Source organism: Vipera ursinii (genome assembly GCF_947247035.1).
Source record: "Vipera ursinii genome assembly, chromosome: 3".
Classification (NCBI taxonomy): Eukaryota; Metazoa; Chordata; class Lepidosauria; order Squamata; family Viperidae; genus Vipera; species Vipera ursinii.
In genome coordinates this window covers 105,566,131-105,584,057 of record NC_139516.1, presented here as the reverse complement: position 1 = coordinate 105,584,057, position 17,927 = coordinate 105,566,131, and the positions used below count along the sequence as shown (strand labels likewise).

The window sequence follows — 17,927 nt, the reverse complement described above, 5'->3', positions numbered from 1 at the left end:
ACCCTCGGAAAAGCAGGATGAAACCAGAGGGTCGGAGCGCGCCACCGCTCGAAGATAGTGGGGGCGCGATCCCAAGTTTCAATATGGCCCTCTGTTCATCTGTCTGCTGCCATTCCCAATCACCGTGGGGATCACTGTCCCCACCCCATCTCCTCGGGCCCCAAGACCCCCCCCCCACTGCCACGACCATCTACCAACCTGGTCTGAGAAAGATCTAGCAAAATCCCCCCATCTTTCTGCTGGAACTTACATCCCTCCCCCCTCCCTAACCCATTAAAAAGTTTACATAAAAAATCCCTAAGCCTCCTTTTTGTGCCATGCCACCTCTCGGGATCCCAGGATCCGTCATTAAGGAAACAGCGGCACAAACCAGAGGGCCATGCCTGGGAGAGGGGGGAATCTCTCAGGGCAAGCAATGTGCCCGCGGAATAAATCATCAATAATATAAGAAGATAAAATAAGCTAAAAGCAGGAGGAGATGAATCGGCAGGAATCAATACAACGGCAATTGATGATAAAATTACAGAGCTGGACGGTGACTCCCGAGCGAAGTCACCCTCTCACAGTGACAAGAAGATCTTCCGGCATCAGGGAATGCTACTATCCACTATCCTTTTGAAGCTTCAATATTTCTGCATAAATGTAATCTAAAATGTGATCTGTTCTCACACAAGTCCCAAATCCAGATAAAGAAAACCAAATTCAGCAATAAAGTCAACAAATTGTATTTGTTCATTTATTCTTTGAGGAGAATGAACCAAAGCTAAAATACTTTTAATTTCATAAAAGGAAAACTTATCCAGGATCCAAACAAGTTTTACTTTGATGATTAATGCAACCAATTATGTAATAGCCACCTCCTGATCTTATAGGAAATAAGTTACAATTCTTAAACTCCCCAAATATTCAACATAATTTAGTCTCGAACCGGAGGATAACTGATCAAAGAATACTTCAAAATCTTAAATCTATTGGAGAGAGGAAGAACAAATGCCGCTTACTACCATTTCATGAACTTCCATAAATAATTGGGTGGAAATGAGAGAATTTGGGTCTTTAAAAAAAAGATTTTATTGGTATTTATAGGGTTGGGAATAGAGTGGAAGGATAGGGATTAGGGTTGGGGTCAAAGGGCGGTTGGAATCAGGGTTGGGGTTGGGGTTTCCCCCAATAATATTTCCAATATTTGGCAAAGAGCATATTGTCTGGGTAGATATATGTACATAATAGTAATAGATCTAATGATTGATAACAATAGTAAATATGGTTAATTATCATAAACAATGTTAATTTTTCAATCCATAGTATTTTTCTTGCATATCACATTCCTTTCTCTTTAATTCGTTTTTCTAGCCATTTAGTCCAAGTTCTATAGTACAGGGCTTTTCAACCGGTGGTACGCATACTACTAGTGGTATGTGAGCACGTGGCTGGTGGGACACGTAGGACCGGTTGAACAGCATTATAAAAAAAAAGTTAAAAAAGTAAAAAGTGTTTTTTTTACTAACCTGCTTTCAGCTGCATTCTGTTTCTCCATTCGCTTCTTTTCGCGTGTTTGTTGGACAAAAAAAGTTCCATGAGACTTTCTAACTTCTCGCAAGATCTTGTGAGAAGTTAGTCTCATGGAACTTTTTTTTCTTTTTTACCATAGTCCCACAAACACATGGCGAAGGGGAGAAGCGGAGAAACAGAATGCAGCTGAAAGCAGGTTAGTAAAAAAAATGCTTGGGGTGGTGGTGAGGGCATCTAGGCGGGGGTGGGGGCTGGCAGAACCTCGCTAGGCTTGTTCCATCCAGATGTCTTTTGCACTAGCCGAATGAAGGGAAGGAGCCCTGTCTTTCCTCCCGAACGCTCGAGTGGGGTTTCTGTGGGGTCTCCACTGCAGGGAGGTCCATGCCTGCAGCCACAAAGACACCATTGGAATTCCCCTCCCCACAGCGTGATGCTGGATCAGCCCTCCGCAGAGAACTCCCGGCATTCCACTGGCCTCCCAGAGCAGTCAAGGCTGGTTCCAGGCTCGCCACCCCCCTCCTGCTCCCTCGTGGCCAGGTAGGGAGGTGGCCAGGCAGCTCCTCTTCCCTGCGCTTGCCTGGTTGGTGCAGGTGGGAGTTCTGGGCAGCCCGCGGGCATCACTCGCCCTCTGCCAGCCGAGCCCAGGAAGCCAGAGTGTGCTGCTCCCAACGGGCCTCGCAGTAGCACAGCCGAGCTGCAGAGGGCCAGGCCAGATGCCCTCGGCTCTTCTCCCCCGGAGCACTCCCAGACACCCTTTCCTTGAACTCCCCGGCCAAAGCCGTGCTTTTGCTCCTGGCCCTCTTGGCTTCCGCGAAGGGTCCCGAGGCAGCACGGCAGGCGGCCTTCCTCTCCTGCAAATAAGGCTGGGAGCAACACGCTAGGGAAAGCGTGGCTCTCCGGAGTGGGGAGACGCATCCTGCACCCAAGTCCCATCTTTTTTCCTCACACGAACACACACACACGCCCCTTTTTCCAGCCAGGATCAAAAAGAGGAGCAGCCTCAAGTCTCTATCTGTCAGGTAGTAAGGTGGCATCCTGACGTCCCCGGAGAAACCCCCTTGTCCTTCCGGTTGAGAAAGCTGCCTTTTCTCTCCTTTTTTCCTTTTTTTTAACTCCCCTGTTAGAGGGATCTGTCAGACAATTTTACCGGCTGACCAAATGGGGAGGGAGGGAAAGGAAAAGTATGTGGATGGGGAAGGGAAGGAAAAGAAATAAATGAAGGAAAAAAGGAAGGAAAGAAAACAAAAGGGAAGAGAGAAATGTGATAGAAAGCAAGGAAGAGCAAGTAGGGAAAAGAGAGGGAGAAAGGTGAGGAAAGGAAAGAAAAAGGAAAGGGTAAAAGGTGAGGAAGGAAGGAAGGAAGGAAGGAAGGAAGGAAGGAAGGAAGGAAGGAAGGAAGGAAGGAAGGAAGGAAGGAAGCATTTTTTTACTAACCTGCTTTCAGCTGCATTCTGTTTCTCCACTTCTCCCCTTCACCACGTGTTTGTGGAACTATGGTAAAAAAAGAAAAAAAAGTTCCATGAGACTTTCTAACTTCTCACGAGATCTCGCAAGAAGTTAGAAAGTCTCATGGAAACTTTTTTGTCCCACAAACATGCGAAAAAAAGCGAATGGAGAAACGGAATGCAGCTGAAAGCAGGTTAGTAAAACAAACCATTTTAGTTTTTTTATAGTGCTGTTCAACCGGTCCTACGTGTACCACCAGCCATGTGCTCACGTACCACTAGTGGTATGTGTACCACCGGTTGAAAAGCCCTGGTCTAGATCATGGATGATGGAGACTTAAGAATCCTATTCACAGGAATCTTTTTCATGTTTGTAGAAGCTCTTTCTTTGAAAAAGTAGTGTTTAGTGTAACTACATTTTATATCAATTTTGCAAATTCCTTAAGATCATTGTGGATATAGAGGAGGTACAAAAGGTATTCAGATACAACCACCCAGCAAAATATATTGTTACCAAGGTAAAAGACTATACCTATGACACTAAAACTAGACAATAAAATTTCAAAACCCAGATTACTGTTATTTTTTAATGAGGGTACTTTGAGTTTGCTGTATGTTTTCCTGTTGCCAGACTTCATTGGTTTTTGCTAATTCTAATGACAAAAATAGCAATTAGTAGTACTTTTAGCAGAAAAATATCAAGTGTATTTTATAAATAGATGGACTGGATTATGCATTTCATTGCATATGTGGTCTCTTCACTATGGGTGCCTCCCTCACCCAACTAAGGCAGCTTGAGCTGCTGCAGGACTAATTCATTGGTATCAGTTTGGCTAAAAGATTTGTTTCTCTTTCTGTTGATATAAAGAACACAATTAGGTCCAGTGTTTGGTAATCAGTCTGGACAGCCCTAGATTTCTGAAACATGTTACCAGATTATACATCTCCCAGACATAAATTAGAACCAAAAACGTTTACTGTGCCTTTAAAGAATGAAGTCTTTACTTGTTCAAGTAAAATGATGAACAGGAAATGATAGCAAAGAAATGCTGGATTGTGCCGTAAGATTTTGATGGGTCCTCTGAGATTAACTTTGAAGGATGCCTTGAACACATGCAAAAATAAAACCAGTGTCTTGTGTTTATTTCATTCTAGATTCAATTTAAACACCTGATGCTTATGTTGCCTCAATACAGGGAGGCCAGATAGTTATGCCTAGCTGGGGATATAGTTGCATTGGAGGATGTATGACTTAATTCTTTCAGTAGGAGGCCTCTACAGACCTTAGTGCATTCCACGATTGCTAGGGACCTTTCCAAAGTATTGCCAATCTGGTCTTAGCATATTGCTTTTCACTCCTCTCAGAGACATCTTTTAAAAGAAGCGTGTACATATGTGATTTGGATTAATGTGTATGCACTTAATGGAATATGCATGTACTTATGGAGAGCACAGATTATTTTGAGGAGTGTCGACTTAAATCGTTAAGTCTCAATGAACGATTTATTGCAGCACTTTGACCAGAATATTTACATGTTTTATTAAATCTTTACAATCAGCAATTATAATCAAGTAGACAATTTTATATACAAAGATTATGTACACTTTGAGCTCAGACTTTTACATCACAGTACACGTTTGCCCTTAGGGATATTGTTTATGCTTAAAATCGCCAGACCGAAAAATCCAACAGTAGTGTTAACAAGCACCCCTTTAGACTTTTTCATAAATTACATCATAAGAAAATATATGGCTGTAAATTGGGCTGGTAAAAAGTCTTACAAAAATGTGGATGTATGGTATGCATTCATAGAATGTTCTCTCTTTATTGTACTGACTGTTGGGTTATATCATCCCTCGGACTTCTTTGTACCTGCACTAAGTAACCACACGGAAAGAAAAATGGAGACAAAACAAGCAGGTTAAGGAAGAGCCCAAATAGAGATGAAATAATAGTGTGCAAACTTCTGCACAACTTCCCCTTTAGGTTAGATGCATGCAAGTGGCTTTCGTGCCTCTCATAAAATATGTCAGAATGGTAGTCTAAAAAGGCTGATAGGAAGATCTTAATTAGGTAACTTCTCTCCAAAAAGCCGTTAATGTAGTTAATATGTAAACCTTTTTACTGTTGAACAGGCTTATGGCTGTAATGAAGAACTAGATATATAAAAAGGACAAGCTATATCTGAGGTAGACTACCACCTTTCAGATGCTCCTTTCTAATGGCAAGCAAGTATTTCAATAATCCCTGAATCAAGGAGGAAAACTCAAAGCATTTGCAGACATTTAATGGCAGGCATAACATGACATTCATGATATGAACAGGATATAGGGAACAGCAGGTGTGCAAACACTTAATAAAGAGCTGTATTAATTAATAGTTAATGTAAGAGGTGGTGAAAATTTAGTGGTTGTGCACACAGAATCTGTCCAAAATGCTTTGTGAATTTACGCTACTAGTAAATGGTCAGAAATAAAATAAGTCCTGCTACAGGACTAAAGAAAACAGCAGCTTGGCAAATTATTCTAAATCAGAAGAAATATTTTAAAAGCCTTTACTAAAGGTGTTCCTATTCTTGGTATGCAATGTACTCCAGATTTTTTAATGTATTTTGTAAGCTCAAAACTCGTTCTCTTCTACCACAGGGCCCTAAACTATCAAATGACACTTTAAAGAATCCAGTGCTGAAGTTCTCTGAAGGAATATCCTATTGCGCAAAAACCAAGCTTCACATCTAAATACAATCTGGGGTTCACTGTATGCAAATAAAACATCTTTTTAAAAGTTAAAGAACGCTTGTTTTATTAATTCACTAAAACTCACGGCCATTTGCATCAAGTTCCTGCAAAAGTATTACCTAGGTATCAAATGCCTAAAAACATTAATCTGTACATTTAAAAGTCTGCTTTACACACTGTAATTTTTTTGTAGAGGGACCTTTCAGCAGTTTGCCCTACCTACCATGCATAACTGCAACAAGAGTGGTTTTAATCATTTACTGTGTATCAATCTTTTGTGACCAAGAAGTAACTCCAACCTACGAGAGCAAAAGGATAATACATTCTACCTTCAGTTCCCGGCTCAAATGGAATATAAAGCAGAGCTGGTTTAACTCTCACACCATTGCAGTTGACCTTTCCTAATAAATAAACCCACTCTTATCACTCAGTTTTATGGGGAAACAAAATGCTGAGTTAGAGGGAAGCCATTGGTTCCCTCCAGAAACCAATATCCAGTGCAATATTGGATAGTCAAGTTTCAGTAATAAGGAGAATGCAGAGAGATGCAATGTAGCGTATTTGCATATGACAAGCCTTCCCTTACTACCTATTTCATTTGATCATGTGATCTTTGTCAATTTTTGCAACAAATCAACTATACATGAAAAAGCCAAGTACAGGATGCAGTGCATATAGCTGTGTCAAATTATTTGATTTTTTTCTTCCTAAAAGTAAAAAAAGAAAAAAAAATGAAATTATAACGTTAGGCAGTCTTATTTGCTTTGTTTGCTACACTGGGTTTTGTTTTAAAAAAAGGAAACTAAATTTAAACTTAAGACATTCGTGAAACATGATTGTTGCTGTGAAATATTTCTGCTACAATTGGAAAAAGAATCTATACTAGTGACGTGCAAAATGTTCTGAATTCAAACTGCTCTGTTCCAAGTTTAAACAGGACTTTTCCAGAAGGGCTCTGAATGCAAAGCACAAAATACCTGCTATGAACTTAGGTCAGGAAGGCATTCTTACAATAAGTACAGATTCACCGAATTTGAAGTTGAAAGGTTTCAAATTCAACATATTTTGCATACCCCTCAACTAAACATGATACTAGTTTTTGCTTGACTTCATATTATGTTAAGGATGCATTATTTTTTGTTAAGTTACTGACTGCTTTTTACAGAAAGAAAACATACAAATTTTAAGATAGAATAGGATGATTTTGATGTAAGGCCCACTTAATTATAAAAAAATGCAGAACAAAATACATTAAATCCTAATGCAAGATAATTTCGTACCTTTTCCAGAGACTGGGAAGGATACTAAGTTTGGCTCATTGTGAACTTGCCTTTTAATCCACAACATTCAAAACCAAAGTGATGGGAGTGTAGAGGTTTTTGTCCCATTATCCATAAACAGGTTTAAGAATTATCCAGTTTTTCTTTTTTTGTTAATAGAACACATTGCCTTTGGTTTATAAACTGTCATGTCTTGAATTAAGAGCAAAGAATAATATCCAAGTGAATTGGTCATTCTTCAAAGTGATAAAATGGAAGAAGTGATAAGGAGGTATAGCACACTTACTACATTAAGTGGCACAAAACAATCACAGCTGCCCATTGCTTCGCCTTCATCATAAAGGCACAACAAACTATTTTCCACCAGGTCTCCAAAAAGACTTTGAGATACAATATTGACTCTCAAAAAAGCATTGCCACACCTGCCATTCGTGGCCGTTATGGGGCAAGATGTAATGCTACAACTGCCCACTCAGGCTCACTGGTGCATTAATCCCACTGCAGTCATTTCTTCCCGAAGACTATGCTAAACTAACCCACAACAATCTGGAACACAGGAAGGATTCATATCATTTCCCCTGAATGAACCCTTCTGTATTACAGCACCATGCAAAGGAACTCTGCAAATGGGTCGATTGCACATTCCCATTTTTAAAACAAGATAAACAAAAAAACCCAGTTCAAATTATAACACATGCTGGCTGTTGCCAATAAAAACCTGGCTGCTTGTCACAATACTGAACAATTCTTTTTGAATTTCAGATATCAGAGCCATTATCTCCTCGATAAAGTTCACAAGCAAAGTATTTGAAGTTATAGTTCATCTTTTTCCATCATTTCAAATGCTTCTATGTCTTCATTCCAATCAGCTAATATTGATTCCATAGATTGATCTTTATTACTCCAGTTATTGTTGGGACTGGAATCTGTCCCAATCTTTGATTGTTCCTTATCCTGTTCTGATGCTTGACTGCTACTACTAGTTTCCTGGAATTCAGGGGTACAAGAATCTTGGTTTGTTTGAAGAAAACTATTGCTGTCTGACTCTGCAACTTCTCCTTCAGATTCTTGAGAGACCAAGTTCAAATCTGCTGAAATCTCTTCCATGTTTTGGTTATGAGAATCATTATCAGATGACATCTGATCCACGGTTTCCATTTCCAAATCTTAGAGGCAAGGGGAAAAAACATTTTTAAAAAACATTTCTAGTTTACTTCCAGCTAGAAGTACCATATGACCACAAGCAATATCAATTTACTTTTTCTTAACTATGATTAATAGTGTCAAAGCTAAACTCCCAAATACACACCCTTTGAGATTCTTCAAGTTTATATATGTCAGAGAAGTATTATAAAGAAGTAAGTATAAATTATACTTGATTGCTAAAACAAGGATAGTTTTCTCTTCAGGAAACTGATCAACCTAGGTTTCCACGGAACCAAATGTTTCCCCTTACCTCGAGCTATTTTTTCTGAACATATCTATAAGCATTAAAATAAACAGCATTGCAGAATTTGTCCAATACCATGTTTACCTATTTTGAGCCTAAATTTTCAAAGCATTCTAATATTAGGATGTACTTAGAATCTTAATCCCCTTCATGGATTACTGCCTTGTTGTGGCGAAGGGGCTTGTGTAATTCAATGAAGCTATGAGCTATGTGCAGGGCCACCCAAGATGGACAGGTCATAGCAGAGAGTTCTGACAAAACGTGATCCACTGGAGAAGGAAATGGCAACCCACTCCAGTATCTTTGCCATAAAAACCCTATTGTTGTTGTTGTTAGTTGCGAAGTCGTGTCCAACCCACCACGAAAACAGAATTTTGTCAAGAGAATACGATGGTCATAGCAAACACTCTTTACCAACAACCAAAGAGATGGCTCTACACATGGACATCACCAGATGGTCAACACAGAAATCAGATTGACTGTGTGTTCTGCAGCCAAAGATGGAGAAGCTCTATACAGTCAGTAAAAACAAGACCAGGAGCTGACTGTGGCTCAGACCATGAGGTTCTCATTGCAGTTTAGGCTTAAACTGAAGAAAGTAGGGAAAAGCACTAGGCCATTCAAGTATGAATTAAATCATATCCCTGTTGAATATACAGTAGAGGTGACAAATAGATTTAAGGAATTAGATCTGATGGACAGAGTGCCTGAAGAACTATGGACAGAGGATCGCAACATTGTACAAGAGGTAGCAACTAAAACCATCCCAAAGAAAAAGAAATGCAAGAAAGCAAAATGGCTGTCTGAGGAAGCTTTGCAAATAGCTGAGGAAAGGAGGGAAGCGAAAGGCAATGGAGAAAAAGAAAGATATGCCCAATTGAATGCAGAATTCCAGAGAATAGCTAGAAGAGATAAGAATGCCTTCTTAAATGAACAGTGCAAAGAAATAGAAGAAAACAATAGAATAGGGAGGACCAGAGATCTTTTCAAGAAAATTGGAGAGATAAAGGGAACGTTTCATGCAAAAATGGGCATGATAAAGGACCAAAATGGCAGGGACCTAACAGAGGCAGAAGAGATTAAGAAGAGATGGCAAAATAACACGGAAGAACTATACAAGAATGAGCTTAACGCCCCTGATAATCACAATGAGGTGGTCACTGACTGACCTCGAGCCAGACATCCTAGAATGTGAAGTGAAGTAGGCCTTAGAAAAGCTGAGCAACAACAAAGCTGGTGGAGGTGACAGTATTCCAGCTGAGCTATTCAAAATCTTAAAAGAAGATGTAGTAAAAGTGCTACACTCAATTTGTCAGCAAATTTGGAAAACTCAACAGTGGCCACAGGATTGGAAAAGATCAGTTTACATTCCAATTCCAAAGAAAGGCAGTGCCAAAGAATGTTCAAACTATCACACCATTGCACTCATTTCTCATGCTAGTAAAGTTATGCTTAAAATCCTAGAAGCTAGACTCCAGCAGTATGTGGATTGAGAATTACCAGAGGTACAGGCAGGATTTCGAAGAGGCAGAGGAACTAGAGATCAAATTGCCAACATACGCTGGATCATGGAGAAAGCTAGGGAGTTCCAGAAAAACATCTACTTCTGCTTCATTGACTATGCTAAAGCCTTTGATTGTGTGGATCACAACAAACTGTGGCAAGTTCTTAAAGAGACGGGAGTACCAGACCATCTTATTTGTCTCTTGAGAAATCTATATGCGGGTCAAGAAGCAAAAGTGAGAACTGTACACGGAACCACTGATTGGTTCAAAATTGGGAAAGGAGTCCGGCAGTGCTGTATACTGTCGCCCTGCCTATTTAACTTATATGCAGAGCACATCATGAGAAAGGCAGGGCTAGATGAATCAAAAGTTGGAATTAAGATTGCCGGAAGAAATATCAACAACCTAAGATATGCAGATGATACCACTCTAATGGCAGAAAGTGAAGAAGAACAAAAGAGCCTCTTGTTGCGGGTGAAGAAGGAGAGTACAAAAGTTGGGTTGAAACTTAACATTAAGAAAACCAAGATCATGGCATCCGGCCCTCTCAATTCCTGGCAAATAGATGGGGAAGAAATGGAGGTAGTGACAGATTTTATTTTCCTAGGCTCCAAGATCACTGCAGGTGGGGACTGTAGCCAAGAAATTAAAAGACGCTTGCTCCTGGGGAGGAAAGCAATTAGCAAATCTAGACAGCACACTAAAAAGCAGAGAGACATCACCCTGTCAACAAAAGTGCTTGTAGTCAAGGCTATGGTCTTTTCAGTTGCAATGTATGGCTGTGAAAGTTGGACCATAAGAAAGGCTGAGCACCAAAGAACTGAGGCCTTTGAACTATGGTGCTGGAGAAGACTCCTGTGAGTCCCTTGGACTGCAAGGCGATCAAACCGGTCAGTCCTAGAGGAGATCAACCCTGACTGCTCGTTAGAAGGCCAGATCCTGAAGTTGAAACTCAAATACTTTGGCAATCTAATGAGAAGGAAGGACTCACTGGAGAAGAGCCTAATGCTAGGAAAGATTGAGGGCAATAGAAGAAAGGGACGACAGAGAATGAGGTGGCTGGATGGAGTTACTGAAGCAGTAAGCATGAGCTTAAATGGACCCCAGAAGATGGTAGAGGACAGGAAGGCCTGGAGGAATTTTGTCCATGGGTCGCGATGGGTTGGACACGACTTCGCAGCTAACAACAACAAGGAATCTTAATCTCCAGCATTATTTGAAAAGAAATCTTTGATCACTGCACTAGATTCCTGAAGCTGGAATTAAGAAACTAGTTGTTGCCTCCCATAATTTATGTGCATCTAAAATATTCATCAAATTTTTGAGCTGTGGTGATTTTTGACCAAGCAGTGATGATATTGAAGAAAATACCTTGACTACTCTCTCATTCATCATAGTTTTCTTAATGAGAGTACCCAACATAGGCATATTTCTACAACTAGATTTTGCACATTTCTTGTTGGATTAACATGTCAGCAACATCCCAATAACTTTTAAGCACAAACTATCCATAAATTAAGGCTTAGGTCTTGCTGACTAATTTACCGTTCAGTTAGTTGTAGTATTAGGAAACATCTCAATGTATCTTTTTATCTTGCTCTCTCTTGGTAAAATATGTACAAATATTTTTAATACTTACTGCTATCAATAATGTAGTTTGGAATCGTTTTATCTTTAAATATAGTTGCTGACATTCCAAAGGTAGCACAAGGAGAAGGGAAAAAGTACATGTGCATAAATCCACAAACCCACCAACTTTCAAGTATGTTCATTTATTTACTTAGCTGCTGCTTTAGAAAAAAGCTCTCTAAATAAGATCTCAACAGGATTCAAACAACTATTTATATGTCTGTATTTATTTGTTAACTAGATTTACAAAGCCAACCAATTCAATCAGTGTGACTCTGGGCAGCATACAGCATGAAAACAAACAACATCCTCTCCCACCATATAACGTGAAAACATTTACAGTACATAAATATAAAATACAAAATATAGAAATGATAATAATAAATCTTTATTGTCAAAGTACAACATGTGTACATTGAGATTAGCTGAGCCTCCCCCTGTGCTCTCTCCCCCCAACACACAGTGACAACAAACCCTCCATCCCACCACACTATGTGAACCAACTACACCACACACCGGCCTCCCAAGTCAACTCTGCATAAGATTATATCCCATTCAAAAGCCTAACAGCCCACGGATAAAAGCTGTTCTTCAGCCTGTTGGTACGGCTGGCTATATTCCTATATCTCCTACCGGATTGTAGGAGAGTAATTGCACCATAACAAAATAACCAAAACAGGACTCCACTAAAATGGCCTCTAATGGCAGGAGGAGGTGAGGGAGCCAGCTCTTAATGGCTTTCCTAAAAATGAGAAAAGTTGGGCCTGTTGTATATGGGTGGGGTGGGGTGGGGAATGACAATGTTCCAAATAGGAGCAACCACAAGATTTAAAAGAAAGGAGTTGGAGCGTATCCCCCCTGTTGGGAGCATATGGGGTGGGCAGACGTTCTTTGGAAATGGTAGTCCCTCACATAAGCCAATTCTATGCCAAACTGGGTTTTTAAGCTGACAACCATCACTTTGAATTGCATCCAGAAGCCTACTGAAAATCAGTCCAGTTCACACAGTAGTAGTGTTATATAGCATAACGAGATGTGCTCATAACTACCGACACTGCTGTATTCTGGACTAACTGAAGATTCTGGATGGTCTTCAAGCTTCTGGATGGTCTCCACATTGCAGTAATCCATTTGGAGGGTGACTAAGGAGTGATTGCCCCTTCATGGATTACTGCCTTGTCGTGGCGAAGGGGCTTGCATAATTCAATGAAGCTATGAGCTATGCCGTGCAAGACAGAAAAGTCATAGCAGAGAGTTCTGACAAAACGTAATCCACTGGAGAAGGAAATGGCAACCCACTCCAGTATCTTTGCCATGAAAACCCTACGGACAGTACCAAAAGGCAAAACGATACGACGCTGGAAGATGAGCCCCTCAGGTCAGAAGGTGTCCAATATACTACTGGAAAGAGCAGAGGGCTAGTACTAGTAGCACCAGAAAGAATGAAGCGACTGGGCCAAAGCCAAAAGGACGCTCAGCTATGGATGTATCTGGTGGTGAAAGGAAAGTCCGATGCTATAAAGATTTTTTCTCCATAGGAACCTGGAATGTAAGATCCATGAATCAAGGAAAGCTGGACGTGGTCAAACAAGAGATGACAAGACTGAACATCAACATCTTAGGAATCAGCTAACTAAAATGGACAGGAATGGGTGAATTTAATTCAGATGACCATCAGGTATACTACTGTGGGCAAGAATCCCTCAGAAGAAATGGAGTAGCCTTCATAGTCAATAAAAGAGTAGGAAAAGCAATACTGGGATACAATCCCCCAAATGACAGAATTATCTCAGTTCGAATCCAAGGCAAACTATTCAATATCACAGTAGTCCAAGTCTATGCCCCAACCACCGGTGCTGAAGAGGATGAAATTGACCGGTTCTATGAAGCCCTACAGCACCTTATAGAACTAACACCAAAAAATGATGTCCTTATCATCATGGGGGATTGGAATGCTAAAGTAGAAAGCCAAAAGATAACCGGAATAACAGGCAAGTTTGGCCTTGGAGTACAAAATGAAGCAGGGCACAGGCTGATAGAATTTTGTCAAGAGAATGTTCATAGCAAACACTCTTTTCCAACAACCCAAGACACGGCTCTACACATGGACATCACCAGACGGTCAACACAGAAATCAGATTGACTATATGCTCTGCAGCCAAAGATGGAGAAGCTCTATGCAGTCAGTAAAAACAAGACCAGGAGCTGACTGTGACTCAGACCATGAGGTTCTCGTTGCAAAGTTTAGGCTTAAACTGAAGAAAGTAGGGAAAAGCACTAGGCCACTCAAGTATGAATTAAATCATATTCCTGTTGAATATACAGTAGAGGTGACAAATAGATTTAAGGAATTAGATCTGATAGACAGGGTGCCTGAAGAACTATGGACAGAGAGGTTTGTAACACTGTACAAGAGGTAGCAACTAAAACCATCCCAAAGAAAAGGAAACGCAAGAAAGCAAAATGGCTGTCTGAGGAAGCTTTGCAAATAGCTGAGGAAAGGAGGGAAGCGAAAGGCAATGGAGAAAAAGAAAGATATGCCCAATTGAATGCAGAATTCCAGAGAATAGCTAGAAGAGATAAGAATGCCTTCTTAAATGAACAGTGCAAAGAAATAGAAGAAAACAATAGAATAGGGAGGACCAGAGATCTTTTCAAGAAAATTGGAGAGATAAAGGGAACGTTTCATGCAAAAATGGGCATGATAAAGGACCAAAATGGCAGGGACCTAACAGAGGCAGAAGAGATTAAGAAGAGATGGCAAAATTACACAGAAGAACTATACAAGAATGAGCCTAACGTCCCTGATAATCACAATGAGGTGGTCACTGACCTCGAGCCAGACATCCTAGAATGTGAAGTGGGCCTTAGAAAAGCTGAGCAACAACAAAGCTAGTGGACGTGACAGTATTCCAGCTGAGCTATTCAAAATCTTAAAGACGATGCAGTAAAAGTGCTACACTCAATTTGCCAGCAAATTTGGAAAACTCAACAGTGGCCACAGGACTGGAAAAGATCAGTTTACATTCCAATTCCAAAGAAAGGCAGTGCCAAAGAATGTTCAAACTATCACACCATTGCACTCATTTCTCATGCTAGTAAAGTTATGCTTAAAATCCTACAGGCTAGACTCCAGCAGTATGTGGATCGAGAACTACGAGAAGTACAGGCAGGATTTCGAAGAGGCAGAGGAACTAGAGATCAAATTGCCAACATATGCTGGATCATGGAGAAAGCTAGAGAGTTCCAGAAAAACATCTACTTCTGCTTCATTGACTATGCTAAAGCCTTTGATTGTGTGGATCATAACAAACTGTGGCAAGTTCTTAAAGAGATGGGCGTACCAGAACATCTTATTTGTCTCTTGAGAACCCTATATGTGGGCCAAGAAGCAACAGTGAGAGCTGGACACGGAACCACTGATTGGTTCAAAATTGGGAAATGAGTCCAGCAAAACTGTATACTGTCACCCTGCCTATTTAGTTTATATGCAGAGCACATCATGAGAAAGGCAGGGCTAGATGAATCAAAAGTTGGAATTAAGATTGCCGGAAGAAATATCAACAACCTAAGATATGCAGATGATACCACTCTAATGGCAGAAAGTGAAGAAGAACTAAAGAGCCTCTTGTTGCGGGTGAAGAAGGAGAGTGCAAAACTCGGGTTGAAACTTAACATTACGAAAACCAAGATCATGGCATCCGGCCCTCTCAATTCCTGGCAAATAGATGGGGAAGAAATGGAGGTAGTGACAGATTTTATTTTCCTAGGCTCCAAGATCACTGCAGATGGGGACTGTAGCCAAGAAATTAAAAGACACTTGCTCCTCGGGAGGAAAGCCATGGCAAATCTAGATAGCACACTAAAAAGCAGAGACATCACCCTGTCAACAAAAGTGCGTATAATCAAGGCCACGGGTCGGCAACCCGCGGCTCTGGAGCCGCATGCAGCTCTTTGAGCCATCTCCTGCGGCTCCCAGTCACCCGGTGTGCACGCACCTCTTTGAACGGGCAGTGGTGCGCACACACCTCTCCAAACCTTTGGAGAGGTGTGCGCGCACCTCTGCCTGAACGGGCTGTGGTGCCGCTCGTTGGGAAAGCTGCTGTAGCCCGTTTGCACAGCTGCCGCGTTTGTCCATGTTTGGCGAGCGCAGCAGTTCTCCCAATGAGCGGCGGCGGTTTGGAGAGTGCGTGCGCACCTCTCCAAACTGCCGCCGTCCCGTTCGGAGGTCTGCCGCGCTCGTCAAACATGAACGAATGCGGCAGGTCTCCAAAAGGGACGGCGGTGGTTTGGAGAGATGTGCGCGCACTCTCCAAACCACTGCCATCCCGTTTACACAGCTGCCGTGTTCATCCATGTTTGATGAGCGCAGCAGATGTCCAAACGGGACGGCGGCGGTTTGGAGAGGTGCGCGCGCACCTCTCCAAATGGAAAGTGGCGCCTCCCGTTTAGACAGGTGTGCGCGCACCTCTCCGAACGGGCAGAGGTGCGCACACAGCTCTCCAAACCTTTGGAGAGCTGCGCGCGCACCTCCGCCGAAAAGGACAACGGCGCTGCATTTGGAAAGCTGCCAGATCCCCTGCAACCTCCAGGTGAAAATCCTCCATTTTCCCTCTCACAGCCCTACCTTAAAAATTCCATTCCCGGTGAGGCCCCGGGCTTTTAAAATCCACCGGGGCCTGGCCGCTGTAGGCAAGGACCAGCTTCCTGGCTCGCTCCCTCTCTTTTCCGCAGGCATTATTTGCTGGAAAGTGTTTAAATTTATTGCTCAAATGATGTTTCTAATTAGCGCTTCGGACCGGGTCCCTCTATTTTTGAGGGAGGGGAGAGGGAGGAGAAACTTATTGTAAAAAAAAATAGAGGGAAAAGACTCCGCTGGAAGCAATTCCTGCTTTACAAAAGCCACTAGTGCCGAGACTCTGTTCGGGCGGAGGTGCGCGCGCACCTCTCCAAAGGGGAGACCCGTCGCCGCGCAGGTGCCTCCCATGTTTTTTGCGCATGCGTATATGTGGACGCACGCACACACACTTTTTGCAGCTCCCACTTTTTTGTTTGTGTGATGGAACCGGTTCTGAGTGGCTCTTTTCCTTTTTCCGGTTGCCGACCCCTGGTCAAGGCTATGGTCTTCCCAGTTGCAACGTATGGCAGTGAAAGTTGGACCATAAAAAAGGCTGAGCGCCAAAGAATTGAGGCCTTTCAACTGTGGTGCTGGAGAAGACTCCTGCAAGTCCCTTGGACTGCAAGGCGATCAAACCGGTCAGTCCTAGAGGAGATCAACCCTGACTGCTCTTTAGAAGGCCAGATCCTGAAGCTAAAACTCAAATACTTTGGCCACCTAATGAGAAGGAAGGACTCACTGGAGAAGAGCCTAATGCTGGGAAAGATTGAGGGCAATAGAAGAAGGGGACAACAGAGAATGAGGTGGTCTGGATGGAGTCACTGAAGCCGTAGGCGTGAGCTTAAATGGACTCCAGAAGATGGTAGAGGACAGGAAGGCCTGGAGGAACGTTGTCCATAGGGTCGCAATCGGTCGGACACGACTTCGCAGCTAACAACAACAAAAGGAGTGATTGATTACGAGCAGGGCATCTCAGTCCAGGAATAGGTGCACCTAGCACACAAACTGCTGTTGTATAGAGGCCTCATTTGCATGCTTTTTGAGTAGGAACTATGAGTTCAGGAGAATCCCCAGATTGTGCAGTAAGTCTGAATAGAGTGCCATCCTATTCGAAATGCTGGAAACCCTCCAACTTCTAAATGAGTGGGTCCCCAAATCATAACTCAATTTTGGCAGAATTGAGGGCACCTTCTTCTTCCATAACCAGGCCCTCACAAACTCCATACATGGGAAAGAACCTCAACAGCTTCACATGGACAGCCAGGGACAAGTATGTATCCCTCGATATCATCCGCATATTGATGACACTTCACACCAAATCACAGATGACTTTCCCTAGTGCAGGGGAGAGCAACCTGAAACAGTGAAAGAGCCACTTGGAACCGGTTCCCTCACAAAAGGAAAAACTGGGAGCCGCAAAAAATGTGTGCACATGCATGTACATGCGCGCATGCGCCGAACAGGGTTTAACTGAAGAGTGGAGCCAAGGCGAGATATGCACCTACCCTGCATATTTGAATTGATTGGTTGAACTTTTTTAGTCCCACTTTTTTTTTTTTTGGACTGCACATGGCAGAGGACTGGGAGCCGCAGGAGATGGCTGAAAGAGCCGCATGTGGCTCCGGAGCCGCGGGTTGCAGACCTGTGCCCTAGTGGGCTCATGTAGACATTAAAAAAGGTGGGTGGTGAGTATAGAGTTCTGAGGCATACCTCAAGTAGCAAACTAGGTGTTCTGAACCAGCCCTCTTC

The 17,927-nt window shown here is 42.2% G+C and overlaps 2 protein-coding genes across 3 annotated transcripts in view; one reads left to right on the top strand and one right to left on the bottom strand.

The window, feature by feature from the left end:
• Positions 1-17,927, top strand: part of LOC310638234 (uncharacterized protein C1orf21) — a 279,715-nt gene that overhangs the window by 248,219 nt on the left and 13,569 nt on the right. The gene's annotated exons all lie outside the window — the stretch shown is intronic.
• The window catches only part of EDEM3 (ER degradation enhancing alpha-mannosidase like protein 3), a 59,294-nt gene continuing 45,839 nt past the window's right edge, over positions 4,473-17,927 (bottom strand). For both annotated transcript variants that reach the window (XM_083359072.1, XM_083359073.1), the window contains one exon: positions 4,473-8,142. In XM_083359072.1, the coding sequence (XP_083215198.1) occupies positions 7,790-8,142 (353 nt within the window). In that variant the 3' untranslated portion in view covers positions 4,473-7,789. The remainder of the gene's footprint in view (positions 8,143-17,927) is intronic.